This window comes from Aethalodelphis obliquidens, unplaced genomic scaffold (assembly GCF_003676395.1).
Source record: "Aethalodelphis obliquidens isolate GAN/ISIS:26980383/991018 unplaced genomic scaffold, ASM367639v1 scaffold12, whole genome shotgun sequence".
Classification (NCBI taxonomy): Eukaryota; Metazoa; Chordata; class Mammalia; order Artiodactyla; family Delphinidae; genus Aethalodelphis; species Aethalodelphis obliquidens.
In genome coordinates this window covers 24090771-24112452 of record NW_020837956.1, presented here as the reverse complement: position 1 = coordinate 24112452, position 21682 = coordinate 24090771, and the positions used below count along the sequence as shown (strand labels likewise).

Genomic DNA, 21682 nt, shown 5'->3' with positions numbered 1-21682 from the left:
TCTCAGTTACTCTGTCTTTTAATGGGTCTCTTTGTTTCCTTTTTCTGTGCCTCATCATGGGCAACTGTGGTCAGGACGCCTCTGCTCTTTGCCCCAAATACACAGATCTAAAATCTGTTGCAATGGTTCTATTTAAATTGGATCCATCCGTGCAGACTGCCTTTACTAAACATGTGTGTAGGAAGTCTTGGGAATGGATGAGTGCTTCTCAGTCTGCAGATCTGGGTGCAATGGAGAGAATGATTTCAGTAAAGCCAAGGAATTACGAAAGGGAGAGGGAAAGTAAGAATTTGGAGAAAGTCATTTTATTCCCGCAAGGGAGAGACATGCACTAGAAATTAAATGGGCACCGAGAACTCTCTTGAGGAGACTCCCAGCTCAGTGCCGGAAGATGTTCTTCATTATCAAAACCAGCTGCTAGATGCTTGGCTAAACCTAATAGCACAGGCACCCAGGCAAAGAGGGCCCTGAGCGTTCGCTGAGTTAGCCTGAAGGAGTGAGCGTCTTTTAGCTTTTGCGTCTGGTATGCATGGCTCCAGTTAGAAGGGGTTAGAGTTTTACAGTTGGGAAGCGATCTCCCTGCCTAGTCAGGCTTCCCTGTGAGGCAGAACACTTTTCTTCCATTCACTAGGCAAGGCAACCAGCCGTAGAAGAGTTATTAAACAATTAAAAATGTGTTTCTATGGCTGGCACTAAATGTTGAGATGGAAATTGGTAGGGGAGAGATGGGGCAATCCTGACAAGCTGATATTGCATCTGAGGTCAAAAGACCAGTATGTAATTTCTTAGAACTGTTTCTAAAACACCTCCCTGTGTTCACGGTTTTCTCCAGGTTTGGTATTGGACACAATATTACCTTGGTTCAACAGAAGAGAAAAATCCAGTGCTCGCTTCAGCAGCACATACACTAAAATTGGAACGATACAGAGAAGACTAGCACGGCCCCTGCGCAAGGATGACACGCAAATTCGTGAAGCGTTCCATATTTATTTTTAAAGCAATTATACTCCAATAAAGATGTTTAAAAAAAAAAAAAAGAAAAATTCGGAAGGCAATGCTTCATGTTTGTACATTTGGTGACTTTGCTGTATATAGTTTATCCATTGATATAAAATCATTATAAGTTGCAGTAGACACATGTCAGGTTAGGATGGAGAGAGTGGACAGGTCAGTGTTTTCAGGACTTACAGGCCCCCCATGTGCACTGGGATTGGGAGAGGGTGGACTTTGGCAAAGTGTTACTTAGGATGGTGTTGTATAATCCAAACTCACAAAAGTTAATCAGATATAGCTTTGAAGGCTTTGTCAACACAGTAAACAGGTCAGATATAAGGTCTTAGAACCTTTCTGTTATCAATTAGTCAGTTGGGGTCAGTAAACATTGACTGGTGACAAGGTATAGGAGCCAACTTGATTTAAAGGGGGTAATAATGCCTTAATTATAAAGTGCAAACCTAGGACTGCTCAAGTCACCTAAAAACATGGGAGACCGTCACATTGGGGATATCTGGCTAGATGGCCGAAGTAATGCCATAGCCACTGTAGTCATCTATATAAAAAAATTTATATTCAAAACCTCATTTGCATATGAGGTTAAAATTTAAAACTACAGAATTCATCTGGTAAATGCGTTTCAAAAGCAATACTGGAAAAATGGAAAATGAGGCAGAAAAATACTGGGAACGTAATTTAGAAACTAAAACACCATCACACAACTATTTCTAGATTAAATAAGAAGTCTGAGGTAGAGGTTATCCATATATACTCATTAATCAGGGGAAAAAATGTAAAGAAAAGATACATTCTGAAACACGGGTACTTGAGTGTCAGTCTACATTATGTCATTAGGAAAAAAACAACAACAATAAGAAGGTCTCTGATACTCCTTGGTGACAGGGATTGAGTCTTAGTCACCATTATACACCACATACCCTAAACATGGCTCTTAATCAATGGATAAAAAGACAACATTCCTGGTTTATGTTTGCAATTCTTCTTCCCTTTCTGAATGACCTCAGCCTGTGAGGTGGGTAAATAATAAGGCTTTTAAGAACTTGATAGGATATCCTACAAAGCAGAGCAGTGGGGTCCTGGTTATTTTACAGAAATTATAACTGTAAGGCAACAGCTGGAAATACAAAGAAACTCAGGGCTTGGGAATACAGTTCGAGACATCAGCTCATTCTGCTTAGGCCTTGAATGCAAGTGTCAGAGGTACATGACAAGGTCTTAGGAAGGCACACGGGACCTGAGCCAGGAACTCTAAGGAAGACTGAGGGCAATCAGCTGACGGGAAAGCTTACTGTGATACTTAGGGGAAATGCACTCTGACTTCCCTTCAGTTTGCATAAACCTTTTTGCCTTTTACAAAAAGGGTACCTTCCCATCTATGTTTGGGTAATATTTGAGAACATTCTTCTGAAAGGCAGGTGAATCCCCCATGACCTTCTGTCCTGTGGGTGGACCAACCCCACAACGGCAGGGCTTTCAAAGCCCCACACGGCTCCAGATGTTACACTGGCCAAATGTATTTAAGCACCTCTCTGCTCTCCTGGGTGGCTGATCAGGTTGCTCAGCTGGATACTTGACAACTATTGGAAGGATTTGGGCCAGGTTTTACGCATAAGGTTTTCTTTAAACAAGACCCATTTAGACAAAATATTTCTCAGGAGACATCCTGCTAACAGGGTTAATGAAGAAACATGTCCCAAAATACCCCAAATACCCAGGACCAAAGCTAGAAAAAAACTCAGCTCAAGACTAAAAGAAGTGATTGTCTTGAGCAAGCCAAAAGTCAGTTTAAAACACAAACACTCCGTTTACCCAAGTTGCTAAATACCCACTGGTTTTATTATTAAAGGACTGGTTTAGAATGGAGAAGTTGAAGCAAACTCTTCAAGCTGACATGCTCCTGGGCTACCCCTCCTAGCCTAGGCCCTTGTCACTTCGGGTCTGGAAGATTTCAGTAGCTTCCTATTATCCTTTAGTGTCTCCTCTTCCCAACCTGCTATGTACATTTTCCTAAACTATTGTTTTCAAAACCTTTAATGACTCCACTTCATCACAGGATTAAATCTACCCCCTCAGCCTGCCTTTTGAGGTACTCCACACTGTGATTTCCATTCTGTATTTCATACCATGAAATACAATGGTTTCACAGTATAGACAGACAGGCCTTAGGAATTTATAGCATAAACAAGTATGTCCTTGTATTGCTGCTACAGAGCTGGGTAAGTATTTCTATTCAGTGCCAGTCAAATCATCCAGGTGAGGACATTTAAATGCCAAGTGCGCCTTTGTCTGCTCTAGGGTGTAGGGGCTGTAATATATTTTTCACTAAAAATAGATAGTGAGGCCTGAATTATGCAAGTCCCAATATACCAAACCTAGAGCTATTTTATTGCTCCTAATAGAGTAAAATTATTGATTAGAGTTGGTTGATTACTTTGGTTTGCCTCTGTAATACTTATTAAAATAGGACACAATACTTGTTACGCATTTAGGTAGAATATTTGAAAACTTGTCTTAAAAGAAACTTTATGTAGTTGAGAAATATTCATTTCACATAACTAATATCCGATTTATAAACATTCTTATTAATTCATAAAAGCAACTATTCAAGGACATTAGTTCCAGTTACTAATTTTTTGTAATCAGGCTTTACACTAATTTAGGTAGCTTTTATACTGAATTAGGTTAACTTTAGGGAGGTCTACCTGAAAACTGAGTCTAGGCAGCAAGAGTTAACCTTTTAGCCTCATCCTGTCTGACATCACAGGGAGGCAGAAGCTGAAGTGCAGGTGAAGATGGACAAGAAGAGCTGGGAGGTGGGAGGAGACCTGAGCGGCTGCTGCTCTTACCTTCAGCAGCTTCATCAGCCCTTCCAGCTGGACCATCAGTTCCCGCCTGCTCTCCTGCAGCGCTGACATCCTCTGCTCCAGCTCATCTTTCCTCTGCCTGTCGGAGAGGAAAAGCTCATGAGAAATGAAGAGATGGAAGGGCAGTTAGATCACAAAAAGACACTGTAACTTAAAAATATTAAAAATTGTAATGTGCTACTGAACAAATATATAAAAGAAAATGAAGATAAAATGATCCTCAAAGAAGAGTTGCAGGCCAGATGAAATGGGTTTTGGACCTGATTCTGCTACTTACCAGTGTATGAGATGCTGAGCAAATCATTTAAGTTCTAATACTGGATATATAAAATGGTGATAATATCTGTTTTGCTCACTTTTCTTTACTGCTGTGAGAATAGTATGTAAAAATGCTTTGGAGGGCTTCCCTGGTGGTGCAGTGGTTAAGAATCCGCCTGCCAATGCAGGGCACATGGGTTCGAGCCCTGGTCCGGGAAGGTTCCACATGCCGCGGAGCAACTAAGCCCGTGCGCCACAACTAATGAGCCTGCGCTCTAGAGCCTGCAAGCCACAACTACTGAGCCTGTGCGCTGCAACAACTGAAGCCTGCGCACCTAGAGCCTGTGCTCCGCAACAAGAGAAGCCACTGCAATGAGAAGCCCGCGCACCGCAACGAAGAGTAGCCCCTGCTCGCCGGAACTAGAGAAAGCCCACATGCAGCCACGAAGACGCAATGCAGCCAAAAATAAATAAATAAATTTATTTTTAAAAAATGCTTTGGAAAGTATACATTGCTGTACAGTGAAAAAGTATTGTTAATCTTATTAAAGTGATTTTAAAAATTCTTTAGGAAGCCAAATGCCTCACTTATACATAAAACTAGTCCAAATTTAAATTAATAGTGGAAAAAAATGTATGAAAACTGCTCAGGGAAGACAGGGTTCAGGAGTCAGTGCTTCCAGAACCACACATCAGGTTCCAAAAGTATGACAGACATCAGGACGACTCTGTGTCTAAGAGAATTCTGAGGACAGATTTCTGTTTCCCTGAGGACAGATTTCATGTCAACAAGTCTAGCTCAATCTGTCCAAAACCAAACTTGAGACTTTCCTCCCTAAATGGTTCTCTTCTCAATTTCCCTCTCTCTCCTACTTTTTCTTCTAACTGTCATGGCTGAAAAACTCAGTCCTCTTTGATACTTTCCTGTTCATTTCCTATATTCAATCAGTCACCCAATTCAGATGATTCTTGGAAATCACATGTCTCTCTTTCTATTCCCACAGGTTAAATAAAAGATAGTATTAATTTTTTTTTTTTTTGCGGTATGCGGGCCTTTCACTGCTGTGGCCTCTCCCGTTGCGGAGCACAGGCTCCGGACACGCAGGTTCAGCGGCCATGGCTCATGGGCCCAGCTGCTTCACGGCATGTGGGATCTTCCCGGACCGAGGCACAAACCCATGTTCCCTGCATCGGCAGGCGGACTCTCAACCACTGCGCCACCAGGGAAGCCCGATAGTATTAATTTTAGTGACACCTATTTCCTTTGTTTTTCAACATGGTGGTTAGAAAATTTTTGGTACACATACGGCTTACATTATATTTCTATCAGAGAGTGCTGCTCCAGACCCTACCTACATTCCTATCCTTAGTTCCTTACCTCCCTTTCCCTTCCATGTCTGGACCTCCAGCCATGGTTCACTTTTCCCTAAGCAGACTGCATCATTTTACAAGTGAGTATTCCCCTACTCTCTTCCAAATGTTATTCACTCCTTAGTGTCCCTCCCAAACGTCACTCTTTCCAGGAAGCTATTCCTGATTACTTCAGCAGGTATAGGATCCTGCTTATTTAATCACATAGCAGTTGGTGCTTCTCTGTGGCACTTAATATATTTTACCTTGTATTGCTGTCACTCCTACCATGATGCAGAATCCTTGAGGTCAGGGGATGACCTTACTCGTCTTTGCTTATATTTAATGATTAAGAGAATATCACGCATCCAGTGTGGACTCAATTAACATCTAGTGAACTTAATGAAATCATTATTTGAAGCCCTCCAAGGATTTCCAATGACCTATCACTTAAGGCTCTCAGAATCTGGTCTCAATTATCCAACTAATTTTATCTCCCATCATTGGCACTCTAAAGATTAATTCACTGGATGACTGAAAACAAATTCTTAGCTCCAAGGCTCCTTCTCCTGTCTGAAATGTGTCATACTTATTGGGGAATCTTGCTGAACCCCAACTTTGTTTCTAATCTTAAATGTTTTGTCCTACACGCCATTCAAACCACACCTACCTTTCATGGTCCAGCCCAAGTTCCAGCACTTTCAAGCGTCAAATTGCTTCTAGCCTGTGTGTGTGTGTGTGTGTGTGTGTGTGTGTGTGTGCCTTTCCCTACTCACATTTCTTCTAATATCCATACTATTTATTAACATTGTACAATATTATTTAACTGACTAGCAAATTATTTTAAGTTTTGTTTCCGAAACTAGATTATAAATTTTTAAGATAGAATCATTGTCTTCTCGTCTTCATACTCCCTAAATTTCCAGTGCAGGTATAAACTCAATAAGGAGGAGTTGACTCATTCAGCTTTCTAGAAAGCCTTTCTTCCCTGAACCCCCAAGCCTGGATGCAGTACTCTTTCTTTGTGCTGTGCATGATCAAATAGTTACAATATGTGGCAAAAATGAATGAACTACAGCTACATGCAACAACATGGAAGGCTCCTGAAGAGTTATATTAAGGGGGAAAAATGTCCCAGAAGACTGCATGGAATACCATTTCTATAAAGCTCAAAAAACAAAAAGCAAAATTAGACACTTTATCACGTGGGCATACACACATACTTGACAATACTCTTTTAAAAAGCAAGGGAATTGGGACTTCCCTGGTGGCACAGCGGTTAAGACTCCATGCTCCCAATGCAGGGGGCCTGGGTTCGATCCCTGGCCGGGGAACTAGATCCCACATGCGTGCCGCAGCTAAGACCCGGTGCAACCAAATAAATAAATAAGTAAATATTAAAAAAAAGAAAAAAAAAGGGAATGATAAACCAAATTCTGGATAGAGGTTAGCTCTGTGGGGAAGGCAGAAGCAAGGAAGTGGAATAAGGGGGGCACTTTTACAGATGACATGGCTTTAGCAATATATGAATTCTCAAGTAGGATGTGAGTTCCTGGGTGTTCATTTTACCGTTATGCTTCATATCTCACACACTTGTCATATATTATTATAATAACAAATATACCGTTAAAAATAATGAAGGGGGAAAAGACAATCTTGGTGGTCAGGATTCATAACCACTAACCCTATGGATGAAATTATCTATCTTGCTTTATTTATACTAGCTGGGTATTGGCAGTTCCTGGATTCATGTATATTCATCAAAACCAGAAGGATGTCAGAACCTACAAATGAATTTTGCCCTTTATGTGTCTTGTGATAAACAAAACTTCGTATATTAATATAGATGAATACACCAACTTCTTTCATGGCTAGTAATTCTGAGAAATTATATTTTCTATTCCAAAACCCTAAAGAAACTCTCCTACGTTTTCTTCTAGAAGTTTTAACATTTTTGTCTCCATGCTTAATGCATCCGGTGGTGTTTTTGTATATGGTGTGAGGAAGAGAGCCAATATGTTTGTCCTTATGCATGACCAATCGATCCGGCAAACTTATTAAATAGTCACTCTTTTTTCAGTGGTATACAAGCTGCTTTTGAGATTAAATACTTTCTGATTTCTCAGGATTTAGACCCTCCTTGTATTTAGATTAAATTCCTGTCTCTTACTGCCTTATGTCACAGTGCTGGATTCAGCCCTTTGCCTACTAAATCTACAGTTTTTTCAGATCCCTCTAGCATAAAGAAGCCCTTTCAGCAATCCTAGTTCCAGCAATAGTTAAAATAAAGTATGACAGTTTTTTGCTTTTCTAGATACAAAATAGTCACTTGTGCCTGAGCTGAGGTGAGGAAAGAAAACAGCTGTATCTTACACTGATAGCTTAGTTATGCTCTACCTGAGTCAGCAGCTTTTGCTTTCCCATCCTCCCTAGTGTGACACCAACCATGCTGATATCTCAAATGTGTGACAGTGGACCCAGAGCAACCAAAATCTCAGCCCAGTTGCTAATCAATTTAGAAACTAAAATGAATTTTTAGGAGAATGGGAATCTCTGTGTCTCTAATGATTTTCATCTGCGTGGTTTAAATTCTTGATGAGTTGACCTAAGCCGAAGGAAGAACTAAGGAAGGACATTCGGCTATGCAGAATCCCAGGTGACAGCACGTTAAAAATCAACTGCAGAATGTCAAATGTTACAACCTAAACAGAAAGAACCCACTATTTGGAAATCTAGAGGTCTGGTGAGAATCAAGTCACTCACTCAGTTTCCATAATGTCTTCACTTACAAAGAGTATACACACATCTTTCTAAGACCGATAGGAAATAAGACCCTAATAACTTTGCTCGGATAACGCTCACGTTATACTCTCCTGGAAGATGCCCTCATTCCCTCCAAAACAGCACCAAGTGGGAGCTGAAGTTGCTCTCTACCCCTATCCTGATCCTACGTCCTTAGTCTCTCCATCCTTGAGACAGTTTATACTTATGCTGAGGTAGAAAGTACCTCAGTACAGTACAGCCACGGTGCGAGGGATTCCCGCTTGGTTTCACATCTCAGGGGAGTTCCCGCAACGGAATCCTGCTCTGCCTATGAAGCGCGGGAGAACATACTCAAAGGACAGGGAGAGCGTTACTCCTGCCAGGAGTCTCTAAAGTCAGACTAATTTGCAAGATAAGAAGATTGAGTGCAGCACAGTGGTCTTCCTAAAGCAATCACAAAAGTATAAACACTGCGCCTGGTGTTTACCTAGTTCTGAAATGAAGGCAGGAGATCTCACAGTGATTAATAAAGGGACTCAAACATCTGAAGCAGTAACAGAATGAGTGGAATGCTTTGGCTGTTTGTTCTAACACGACGAGATAAACCGATAAACAGATTCTAACCCACTAGTTTGGTTCCCTGGGATATGAACTCCTACTGTAGCAGACTATAACTTGGGGACAGTGGTGCAGCTTCCCCACTTACCTCAGCAGCCGCAGCTCTGCCAGCAGTGTGGGGTTCTGCTGGGCCTTCTCCGGAGTGGGCTGGGAAGCCTGCTCATGCTCTAGACGGAGACGCTGAATCTCCTGCAGGATCTCTCTAGAGAGATGGATGAAAAAGAGATGGCCACGTGCGGCTTCACAGCTCGCTCCCTCTTTTTTTCTGTTAGAAGTTTTTACTCTAGTCATGCTGCCTCTACCAATCTTGTTCTGATTGTTTCTGAATGACCAAGATGTGAAATGGACACCGTCTTAAAATTGCTGCACTCGGTATTTCCTCGATGAAACAATCCTTTGTGGTAGAAAAAGTCCTACAAACCCTCTTCTCAAGAACTTGAAAAATTTCCACAGAAGAAAAAGGACAACTATCAATAGAAGAGTCTGTTCCTGTCTGGGGGGAACTTGCAACCTTCTAATGCAAGTCTTGTGCTAACTCCCCTCAAGTCTTCCTCTGTCTCCCTTTTTCTCCTGAACTCCGCTCCCACCCCGAGATCTGATGGTTGCCACTTCCTCCACTGTGCCTGTTACATTATGACCAATCTCCTTGTCCTGGTTTCTGCTTTTTCAGTGCATGATGGTGTGTTGTCTGGTCGCCAAGCCTGTAAATGGCTTTTTAGTGAGAGACCAGACAGTCGCGTGCTGCATCGTGGGCCAGGACAAGATGACAAGACACAGCAAAGGCTCCTGGGAGTAGAGTGGAGAAAGGAATGGGAGGGGAACACACTGGTGGGTGAGAAAAAGAATCTACCTGAGAGCACCTGAGCGGGGTTTTGGACTACCAGAATGAACAGCATGCAGAGATATACAAATTAGTGTCCAGGGCATATACTGGACTTGGGCTGGCCTATCTTCGCTGAGGTGGGATCTTCCTTTGTGGTCAAAACCCACCTAGACTGCAAGGAAAATGAGAATCAGATACTCACGTGATAATCCTGGGCTTCAGAAACTGGCTCGACCTCTGCATTCTTACCTGTTTTTGTTTTCCAGTTCTGCAATAAGCTGTCTTTGTTGTTTGTTGGCATCAAAGTTAAAGCTCAAGTCGGTGGGAGGACGGGTCTACAGTGAGGAAGAAGAAAGGTTTTTTTTTTTTTATTCAAATATATCCAGAGGCCCAGATGGACTGTTGATTTTTTTTAAAACAGAGTTTTGAGGTATAATTTACATACCATAAAATCCACCCGTTTTAAGTGTACAATTCAATGAGTCTTCGTATATTTAAACAGTTATGCAAACCGATCACCACAGTCCAGTTTTAGAACATCTTTCATCACCACAGAAAGTTCCCTCATGCCAGTTTGTAGTCAACTTCCACTCCCATCCCCAACCACAGGCAACCAGTGATCTGCTTTCTGTCTACAGTTTTGCCTTTTCTAGAAACTTCATATAAATGGAATCATATAACATGCAGCCTTCCACTTAGCATGGTATTTCTGAGGTTCATCCATGTTGCTCCATGCATCAGGAGTTCCTTCCTTTTTATTGCTGAATAGTATTCCATTGTTTCCAGCTTTTGGTTATCACAAATGAAGCCACTCTGAACTCTCATTTACAAATCTTTGTATTGATATATGTTTTCATCTGTCTTGGGTAAATCCCTAAGAGTGGAATTCCAGAGTTATATGGTTAACTCTGTATTTAACATTTTGAGAAAGTGTCAAACTGTTTTCCAAAGTGGCTGAACCATTTTACAGTCCCACCAACAATGAATGAGGGTTCCAATTTCTCCACATTCTCACCAATACTTGTCATTGTCTTTTTGGTTTTAACCATCCTAGTGGGCGTGAAGTACCTAATTGTGGGTTTTTTAAAAAATTGAGATATAATTTACATGCCTTAAAACCTACCCTTTTAAAGTATATAATTCAGTGGTTTTAAACTATATTTATGAGGTTGTGAGCCCATCATCACTATCTACTTCCAGGACATTTTCATCACCCCGAAAAGAAACCCACAGTCATTCCCCATTTCCCCTCCACCATCTTGTGACAACTTATCTAATTTCTTTACCTATGGATTTGCCTACTCTGGACAGTTCATACCAACGGAATCATGCAGTATGTGATCTTTTATGTACGGCTTCTTTGACTTGGCAAATGATTCCAAGGTTCATCCACGTTGTACCATGTATCAGTACTTCATTTCTTTTTATAGAAGAATAATATTCCACCATATGGATACATCATATCTTGTTCATCCATTCAGCAGCTGGGGGACATTTGGGTTCCCATTTTGGCGGGCTATTTTGCATAATGCTGCTATGTGCATTTGCGGACAAGTTTCTGTGTAGAGACATGCTTTCATTTTTCTTGGGTATATATCTAAGAGTGGAACTGCTGGGTCATATAGTAACTGCCTTTTGGGCAACTGCTAAACTGTTTTCCTACATGGCTGTAGCAGTTTACATTCCCACTAGCAATATATGAGGGGTCCATTTTTTCCACTTTCTTGCCAACAGTTGTTATAGTCCATTTTTTTGATCACAGTAATCCTAGTGAGTATAAAATGGTATCTTGTGATTTTGATTTGTATTCCCCTAATATGTTAAGCATACTTTCATGTGCTTATTGGCCATCTATATATCCTCTTTGGAGGAGTCATTATGGTTTTGATTTGCATATTCACTACTGGGTCTGACCCTTATACCTCCTTTAAGAATATGGAAGCCGGGCTTCCCTGGTGGCGCAGTGGTTGAGATTCCGCCTGCCAATGCAGGGGACATGGGTTTGTACCCCGGTCCGGGAAGATCCCACATGCCACGGAGCGGCTGGGCCCGTGAGCCACGGCCACTGAGCCTGCGCGTCCAGAGCCTGTGCTCCGCAACGGGAGAGGCCACAACAGTAAGAAGCCCGCGTACCGGAAAAAAAAAAAAAAAAAAAAAAGGAAGCCAATCAACACAAAATAGGAAAATGGATGACTAGGTGACATTTCCCTTTTATTGATTAACCAGAGTGGAAGCTCTTAATGAAGGCTCTGGTATAGTTACACTTCACTCCAGGTATTCTTGGTTCTTCCCAAAACATGATCTACGATGAAGCAGAAACCTTGTTTCCTGTCTAGAGTTTAAAGATGCAATAAGTAATTCTTTTCATGTGAAATTTCCTAAATAAACAGGGGCAAAATAGCATAGCAAATCTGGTGGGAGCCTTTTATCAAGTTACCAAGTAACTTCCTTCTTTAAAAGGAAAAAACCTGATCTTTCTTCCTCCAGAGAAGAGTAGACCAGCAGTCAACTGAGCAAGTTCTCTATATAATTCTATTCAGTCTTGTGAGAGCCTGAGTTGAACCTCAGAAAAATAGCTTGCCTCAGAGTAAAACTGCTATGAATAAAAGGTTTACAATTCCTGAAGACTAGAGTTGAAACTAATGGCTCCTTATGAGAGTGGGACCAGGCAAAATTATGGATGAGGAAATGAGCTCTGAAAGGAATCTGTTTCATATAATGACAAACGACAAAAAACCCTACAGTATTTCACTGGAAATTTCTAAAGAATCCTTTTAGTTTTGAGTGTCTGACTGCAATGCTGAAGCATCTTTCAAAGAGGAAGTTAACATAGGAATCAAGAATTATTATCAATAGTGATTCCTAACCAGGAAAGATTCTTTGGCACCAAGAAGCATTGTTACTCAAATACAAAGAAGTAGGGGCGGAAAAAGATTCAAGCCCTTAGACAGCAGTCCCACCTGGAGCAGGCTGCACCCTAGCTCCTCCACCTGGACGTAACAGCAGGGAGCCCCCAGGGGACAGTTGAATGATGGCTTATTTCACCCAGACAAATGTCAAACACAGTTGAGTGTACACTAAATAACAGAGAAATGTAGGATTTTATTTATTGACTATCTTAGACACCACAGTACTCTTTAAAAAAAAAAAAAAAAAAAGCCAGGTATCCCTTCCTAAAATGCCCCCAGGACACTGAAGGGAAAAAGAGGGAACAGTTTATAAAGACATAGATTACTTTAGCCAGAAGATCCCTAAAGATGATTTCTTTCAAAAATTAGATAGTTCATTCATTCATTTATCCAACAAATATTTCCTGAGGACTTAGTATGTGTTAGATACTACTCCAGAAACTAGGGATGCATTAGTGAATAAAATACAGCCTCTACCCTCATGTAGCTTACATTATATTGGGAGAGAATGATAAATAAATAAATAAATAAATGTAGGTGATATATATATACATATGGCATCAGTAGTGATCAATTTGATGAAGAAATATAGGGTTATGACACAGAATAAACTGAGACAGAAGATTTTTTCAATGAGATAGTTATGAAAGACTCAATGAACTTAGGAAGCAAACCAGGTGAAGGTCTGGGGGTTGGGAGGGTCGGGGTTGCTGGGCAGAAAGAAGGGCAAAGGCCTACAAGTGCTCCAGGTTGGTGTGTTCTGGTCAGTACTGATGGAGTGGTGCGGCTATGAGGCAGGGATAGGTGATAAACTGGGAGGGCCCAGATCATGAAGGACCTTTTCATCATGCAGTGGAGTTTCCATTCCATTCCAAATGTGGTGTGAAGCCACTGTAGGATTCTGAACAGGGAAACATGGAATCAATTCCAAATAACATATGTACGTACTCTGCCCTCAAGGAGGTGGAGCCTGACTCCCTGTTCCTTAAGTGTGGCCTGTCCATAGTGACTTCCTTCTAAAGAGGACAGTGTGGAAAGGGGACAAAAGAGTAACTTTATGTCAGAGACACCTGACAAAAGCTTCCTCAGCCAAGTGATCAAGGTCAACATCAGCAGTGATAAGTTACATTGATATTATATATGTATGATGTGATGTGAGGAAAATAGCACTTATCTCTTCCTCCCCAAAACCCATAATCCCAGTCTAATCATGAGAAAAACAGACAAATCCCCATTAAGGGACATTCCTCAAAACTGTCAAGGTCATCAAAAACAAGGAAAGTCAGTAATAAGCTATAATGGAAAATAATCCTATATATCATATAGGATTATCATATATATTATCATATAGGATATAACTCTATATATAGCTGAATCACTTTGCTGTACACCTGAAACTAACACAATATTGTAAATCAACTATGTTTCAATAAATAAAAAACAAACAAAAAAAACCAAGGAAAGTCAGAGCTGTCACAGACCAGAGGAGCCTAAGGAGATATGACAACTAAATGTAATGTGGTATCTCGGATGGAACCCCAGAACAGAGAAAAGACATTAGGTAAAAACTAACAAAATCTGAGTAAAGCATGGACTTTAGTTAATAATAATGTATTGATATTGGCTCATTAATTGCAACAAACATGCTATACTAAGGTAAAATGTTAATAATAGGAGAAATGGAACATGGGTTATATGGAAACTCTCTGTACTAGCGTCATAGTTTTTCTGTAAATCTAAAATTGTTCTATAATGAAGCTTATTAAAAAAAAAAACACTGCTTTGGCTACTAAGTGGAGGATTTACTGTAGTGGGATAAGAATGGAAGTAGGTGGACCACTTAAGAATCCAAGCGTTTGCTACCTAGTCGCATGTAAACCTTGAGTTACTTTATTTTACTATATACCTTTATTTTCTTGTCTGTAAAATGGGAATATTTATGGAAAGAGATGTGAAGAGGATCCCTTCCTCTGTTACACTAGTATTCTCTTAGGTTTAGGTAATCTCACAGAGCTCCATCATCTTTAATGAGATAGAGACACATCTGAAAAATACAGGATAAGGAACAAGACCCCACTGAGCAAAACTGGGCAAATATAAAACCAAGGAGAGCCAACATAGTCAGCAAACTGTAATCTGCTGGTATGCATTTCTGGAGCCTCCAAAAGAGAGACTGGAAGTTTCCCATCTGGATGAACTTGGCAGGATGAGTTCCACAGAGATGTGCCTGATATCAACCAGACTTTCACTGCATCCCAAGGGCAGCCTTCCCATCATCTCAACCTCGCTTAGACTAACTGGAGGGCTATGGATTATTAATACCTCTCTCTCTCTCTCAAAAACCCAGTAATGTTTTTTAGGAGAGTGGTTCCCAAGCTAGCTGTAAATCAAAAGACTGAAAGTTTTCTTTTTTTTTTTTTTAAAACTAAAATCAATGGACCCTACTAAACCCAGAGATTCTGATTCAGTAGGTCTGAGGCAAGGCCAAGAATCTACATATATTTTAAGTGTTGCACAAAAGATTAGAATATGTAGCCAGGTTTGACAATGACTATTTTATAGGGGTTTTAAATCATTAAATGTGTGCAAAAGACCACATGAAAATACTCTTGATCTTTAATTCTAAGAAGCCGTAAGGACATTTCTGGAATGGTGCATGGGTGGAGCAGCTGACACGATGATGAGGCTGTGAAGTCCGGGACTGGGCTATGTGAAAAAAAATCTCAAAAACGTGTAAATGTAGGTAGCATGACAATGGACAATGGTTTCCCTTTCCTTTCACCTTTCTTCCAAGTTTTCCATAATGAGTTTTTAATTTTTTCATAAAGAAAAAAAAATTTTTAATAAACAAAACCCACCTGACTACATCTAATGCTAGTGATGTTTGTGATGAAATTTAAGATTTGCTGTTATTACCATGATTTGCCACACACTGTATTTTTGTTGTTGTTGTTGTTGTTTTTTTGCGGTACTCGGGCCTCTCACTGTCGTGGCCTCTCCTGCTGCGGAGCACAGGCTCTGGACGCGCAGGCTCAGCGGCCATGGCTCACGGGCCTAGCCTCTCCATGGCATGTGGGATCTTCCCGGACCAGGGCACGAACCCACATCCCCTGCATTGGCAGGTGGACTCTCAACCAGTGTGCCGCCAGGGAAGCCAGTTGTTGTTGTTTTAAAATGGAATTTAGGCACTTCAGGAAAACAAATTAGCTCTCCTGGCTCATCTAAGCAACCTACAATTTTTCTATCTGAGGGTCAGCCTGAAGAGGTTTCAGTGGCCATGTCTGCCACCTGGGGAGATGTGAGGGTCTGACGCTGGAGCATTTCACAGGGTGTAATGCCGGCTGCTAAAATGATTTAATGGTCTTTCTTGTAGAAGGTTTTTGAAAAAAAAAAAAAATCAATACAAAGCCTATCTGGCAGGCTATAAATAAATTCTTTTGAGCACTACACCCACTTTATGCAAAGCACTTGTATCAGTGAGAGATTAGCAGATTAGAAGTCTTCTGTTTAATAGAAATCTAGTTAAGAAGAATCCTTCCTGAGAGACCCAATATTTATAAGATAACTACACTAACGAAAATAAGATGAAAGGGGCCATATCAGTATTTAGTCTCAAGACCATTCTAACAATTATTTTCACATGAATTAGAGAACTGGCATCAGAAACTATCAGGTGTAAACAGATTTATCTTGTTTGCAGTAAAGGAGTACTAGGATCTACTTTTCAGGGTCAAACAGCTTTGGAGCTTTTATTTACAAATTTTAAAAAGTACTAAGTAAAGTCAACAAGACTACATAATGGTATTACATGTACTTAATTTTAAAAATCCACCACAATGCTATTCCATTTCAAAAAATTTAATTAATGTTATTTATAAATTTTAATTTCTAAAATAACAAACATTTGTGACTGATTGAGAGCACGTATAGGATTTAACTAATTAAATAAAACTAGTCTTTTTCCCAGACATTTTTTCCCCCTATTCTGTTCCATTTCACTAACCTTTAGAGTTGGAATCTTAGAGTCAGATGTATGCCTTAGTATGAGATTCTCAAGGAAAAGATTTTGAAGACTAAACAAACCCAAAGGAATAAATTACGTTTTGAGAGAGAAACAAAGCAAAACTCTATTGGCAGCTTTCATAACTCTCTTTCCCTGTGAAGAAATAAACATAAATTAGTACACATTTCTAAAACTAACATTGTAGAATATTGTCCTGCGAGATCTTGGCCTGCCTGTCCTGTCTAATTTCACTCCAGAACAATACTGGACCTAATGGTTTGTGATTCTTATAACCTCTCTAAGAAATCTTTGCCTGCCCCAAGGTCATAAAGATATTTTTCTGTTTTCTTTTAATAGCTTTATGGTTTTAGCTTTTACATTTAAAGTTTATGATATATATCAAATTGGCTTCTATGTATGGTGTGAGGTAGGGGTAGAGGTTATTTTCATACAAACAGTTGTCCTTTCTTTTCATACAGATAAATAGTTGCTCCAGCAGCATTTGTTAAAAAGATTTTCCTTTCCCAACTGAATTGCTTTTGTGCCTTGTTGAAAGTCACTTGACCTTATATGTGTGCATATATTTTATGCACGATTTGCCTATCCTTTTGTCAATACCATACTTTCCTGATTACTGTGCCTTTAGAGTAAGTCTTTTTTTAAAAAAATATTTATTTGGCTGCACCGGGTCTTAGTTGTGGCACGTGGGATCTTTAGTTGTGGTGTGTGGGATCTTTAGTTGTGGCACGTGGGCTCTTCTAGCAGGTTCTTAGTTACAGTATGTGGGATCTAGTTCCCTGACCAGGGATCAAACCCGGGCCCCCTGCATTGGGAGTGTGGAGTCTTAACTACTGGACCACCAGGGAAGTCCCTAGAGTAAGACTTGATGTCACAAGTAGGGTTGAATCCTCCAACTTTGCTCTTTTCCAAAACTGTTTTTTGGTTTTCTAAATATATTTGAAAATCAGTTGGCATTTTGATTGGTACTGAATTTATAGACCAATTAGGGAAAATGTACCATTTTACTAATACTGAATCTTTTGAATATGGCTATATCTCTCCATTTATTAGGTTTTCTTTAATTTCTCTTAGCAATATTTTATAGTTTTCAGTCTTGAACATCTTTCATTAAATTTATCCATAAGTATTTGATGGCTTTTAATGTTACAGTAAATGTTATTTTTCCTAAATTTAATTCTTAATTGTTCACTGCTAGTAGATAGAAATACAATCAATTTTTATATACTGACTTTGTATGCTGCAACACTGCTATAAAGTCATGTATCTGTTCTAGTAGTGTTCTTGTAGGACTTTCCTTAGGACCTCCTATATAGAATCAGGTCATCTGCAAATAATGACAGTTTCACATCTTCCTTTACAATATTTATGTCTCTTTTTTCTTGTCATGCTGCACTGACTGGGACCCCCAGGACAATTTTGAATAGAGGTGGTGGAAGTAGACATCTATGACTTGTTTGCAATGCTAGGGGGAAATATTCCAAAATTTAACCTTGAAGTGTCATATAAGCTATAGGGTTTTTGTAGGTGTTCTTTACCAGGTTAAAGGAGTTTCTTCTACTCCTATGGTATTGAGAAGTTTTATCAAAAATGGGCAGTGTATTTTGACAAACTTTTTCTGCATCTATTGAAATATTATAATTTTCTTCTTTAAATTGCTAATATGGTGAATTACATAGGCTGATTTTCATGTGTTAAATAAATTTGCATTCCTAGGATAAACCTCACTTGATCATGGAGTATTATCCTTTTTACATATTGCTGGATTCAATTTGCTAATATTTTGTTAAGGATTTTTGCATCTGTGTTCATGATAGAACTTGGCCATCAACTTTCTTCTCTTGTAATGCCCTTGTATTATTTTGGTATCAGGTTATAGTGGCCTGATAAAATGACTTCTTTCTCTATTTTCTGAAAGTTTGTGCCAGATTGTTATGATTGTTATTTCTTCCTTAAACATATGATAGTATTCAACAATTAAGCCATCTGAGCTTAGAATTTTTATTTATTTATTTATTTATTTATTCATTCATTTATTGCTGCGTTGTGTCTTCGTTGCTGCACACGATCTTTCTCTACTTGCGGAGAGTGGGGGCTACTCTTCATTGCAGTGCACAGGCTTCTCATCGCAGAGGCTTCTCTTGTTGCAGAGAACGGGCTCTAGGCATGCAGGCTTCAGTAGTTGTGGCACACGGGCTCAGTATCTGTGGCTTGCAGGCTTTAGAGCGCAGGCTCAGTAGCTGTGGCACACAGGCTTAGTTGCTCCACGGCATGTGGGATCTTCCCGGACCAGGGCACGAACCCGTGTCCCCTTCATTGGCAGGTAGATTCTTAACCACTGTGCCACCAGAAAGTCCCTGAGCTTAGAATTTTTGAAGTTAATTATTAATTCAATTTCTTTAACAGATTTAGGACTATTTAGATTTTCTATTTATTCTTATGTCAGTTTTGTTAAATTGTATCTTTCAAGAAATTTGTCTACGTCAGCTAGGTTGTCAAACTTACTGGCAAAAAGTTGTTCATAATATTCTTACCATCCCTATAATGTTTATAGGATCTGTAGTATGTCCCTTATTTCATTCTTGATATTGGTAATTTGCATTTTTTTCTTCCTTCTTTTCTCTTTAAACTAAAGTATAGTTGATTTATAATATTGTGTTAGTTTCACGTATACAGTACAGTGATTCAGGGTTTTTGCAGATTATATTCCATTACAGGTTATTACGAGATAATAGGTATCATTCCTTGTGCTATATAGTAAAGCTTTGTTGCTTATCTATTTTATGTATAGTAGTTTGTATCTGTTAATCCCATATCCCTAATATGTCCCTCCCTGCCTCCTTCTCCCCTTTGGTAACCACAAGTTTGTTTTCTATGTCTGTGAGACTGTTTCTGTTTTTGTATATACATTGATTTGTATCATTTTTTAGATTCCACATATAAGTGATATTGTATAGAATTTGTCTTTCTCTGTCTGACTTATTTCACTAAGCATAATATTCACTAGGTCCATCCATGTTGCTGCAAATGGCAATATGTTTTCATTTATTTATTTATTTACTTATTTATTTATGGTTGCATGGGGTCTTTGTTGTTGCGTGTGGGCTTTCCTTTCTCTAGTTGTGGCGAGCAGGGGCTACTCTTTGTTGTGGTGCGCAGGCTTCTCATTGCGGAGGCTTCTCTTGTTGCGGAGCACAGGCTCTAAGGCACACGGGCTTCAGTAGTTGTGGCACATGGGCTCAGTGGTCGTGATGCGTGGGCTTAGTTGCTCCACGGCATGTGGAATCTTCCTGGACCATGGATCGAACCTGTGTCCCCTGCATTGGCAGGCGGATTCTTAACTACTGCGCTACCAGGGAAGTCCTGCAAATGGCAATATTTCATTCTTTTGTATGGCTGAGTAATATTCCTGTGTGTGTGTGTGTATGTGTGTGTGTGTGCATGCGCGCACACGTGTGCGTGCACATCTCTCACATCTTCTTAATCCTATCATCTGTTGATGGGTACTCGGGTTGCTTCCATGGCTTGCTTATTGTAAATAGTGCTGCTATGAACACTGGGGTGCATGTATCTTTTCGAATTAGTGTTTTCATTTTTTCCAGATATACACCCAGGAGTGGAATTGCTGGATCGCATGGTAGTTTTATTTTTAGTTTTTCAACTGAGCCCACGTGCCACAACTACTGAAGCCTGCACGCCTAGAGCCTGTGCTCCACAACAAGAGAAGCCATTGCAATGAGAAGCCCATGCACTGCAATGAAGAGTAGCCCCTGCTCGCCACAACTTGAGAAAGTCTGCACGCAGCAATGAAGACCCAACGCAGCCAATAAATAAATAAATAAATCTATTAAAATAAATAAATAAAGTAATGCAAATTTCTGCTACTCTACTGGAATCCTCTATTTACTCACCATGTTTCCTGCCTCTGCAGCCAGCCGGGCAGCATAGCGAGCTATAAGCCGGTGTTCCTCATCCAGTTGGCTAGGACTGTCCAGGACACTGCCAAGGAGATAAAAATTCAACAGGTATCTATTAAACATCCCCTACTCTTGCTTCTCTCTCAGAAAGAACAGATGGGAGAAACACTTGTGAAAAAGAATGGTAACAAAAGAAATGGAGACCTGAATCATAGATACTAATGGTCTTCTGAGACAAAGAGGATTTAGAGAAATGATGAGGCCACGCATAACATTTCTCTTCGGCAGTATATCCCTGTTGCTCTCACACCTTCAGAGCGGACACTTCTTTTTGAATGCAAGGGCTGAGAAAAGACAGGGCATCTATAAAGCTTGAGGGAGTGATTTCCCATCAACTGTTTTAAGAAAACCTCATGACTTTTAGATATAGGTCTTGAATTCAAAAAGCCCGAAAGAAAACTAAAGCATCTTGAAAAACAGAGGGCTGAGGAAAAGTACCCTTAACACTGGCTGAGCAAAACTGAGGAACCTAAGCTAAGGCAGGCTTACAATATGGTAAAGTTGGGGAAGATGCCGTCAAACGTTCCCCTTCAGTGCCTCTTTCTCTTCTTTTACCATGCTTGTTCTACAACTGGAGCCCCATTTTAGAGTGAATTAATTTAGTTCATTACTCTTAACAAGAGTTCCAGCATTCTAAAAATTTAGAGATCCAGTATGGTGGGACGTCAGAAAGTGCCACACCTGAATAAAAGAAGGTTCTTGAGCAGGAGGCTAGCTCTGTGTATATGTGCTGCTCACATGGAACTTCTTGCTGATGATGACTGACATCTTTAATTTAGCATGTGATGTCAACTGCTGTTTATTTATATCAGGGCACTCCTAGATTAATCAGGACTGTGGCTATGTAATTCTTCTTTGTTTAAGTCTGACAGATGTTTTAAGGCAACAGTAATAATGATGACTAAGTGATGAGAGATGGCTGTCGTGGCTTGCTTCTACTTTGGCTCTAGGTTCTTGGAGTTCCACAAACCCCTGACTGGAATTTAACAGTATGACAAAATATGAAATGTGAAAAAAATTAAAGACATGAGTTCAATAGTCATCAAATCTTGTTATAATTACTGAGGGGAATCTGGGAAGGATGG

General features: G+C 40.0%; 1 protein-coding gene and 1 non-coding gene across 14 annotated transcripts in view; one reads left to right on the top strand and one right to left on the bottom strand.

Moving 5' to 3' along the window:
- DTNB (dystrobrevin beta) overlaps nucleotides 1–21682 on the bottom strand; it is a 244921-nt gene that overhangs the window by 33122 nt on the left and 190117 nt on the right. For 11 of the 13 annotated variants that reach the window (XM_027113664.1, XM_027113659.1, XM_027113658.1 and 8 more), the window contains 4 exons: nucleotides 20532–20619; nucleotides 9940–10025; nucleotides 8956–9069; nucleotides 3861–3957 (listed from right to left, as the gene is read on the bottom strand). In XM_027113664.1, coding sequence (XP_026969465.1) covers nucleotides 3861–3957; nucleotides 8956–9069; nucleotides 9940–10025; nucleotides 20532–20619 — 385 coding nt within the window. Of the gene's footprint in view, nucleotides 1–3860; nucleotides 3958–8955; nucleotides 9070–9939; nucleotides 10026–20530; nucleotides 20620–21278; nucleotides 21574–21682 lie in introns of those variants that run through there. The other 2 variants (XR_003434137.1, XR_003434136.1) reach the window with 2 other exon arrangements.
- On the top strand, nucleotides 884–990 carry LOC113624213 (U6 spliceosomal RNA). Its single transcript, XR_003434259.1, has one exon. It is a non-coding gene; the product is annotated as a U6 spliceosomal RNA (small nuclear RNA).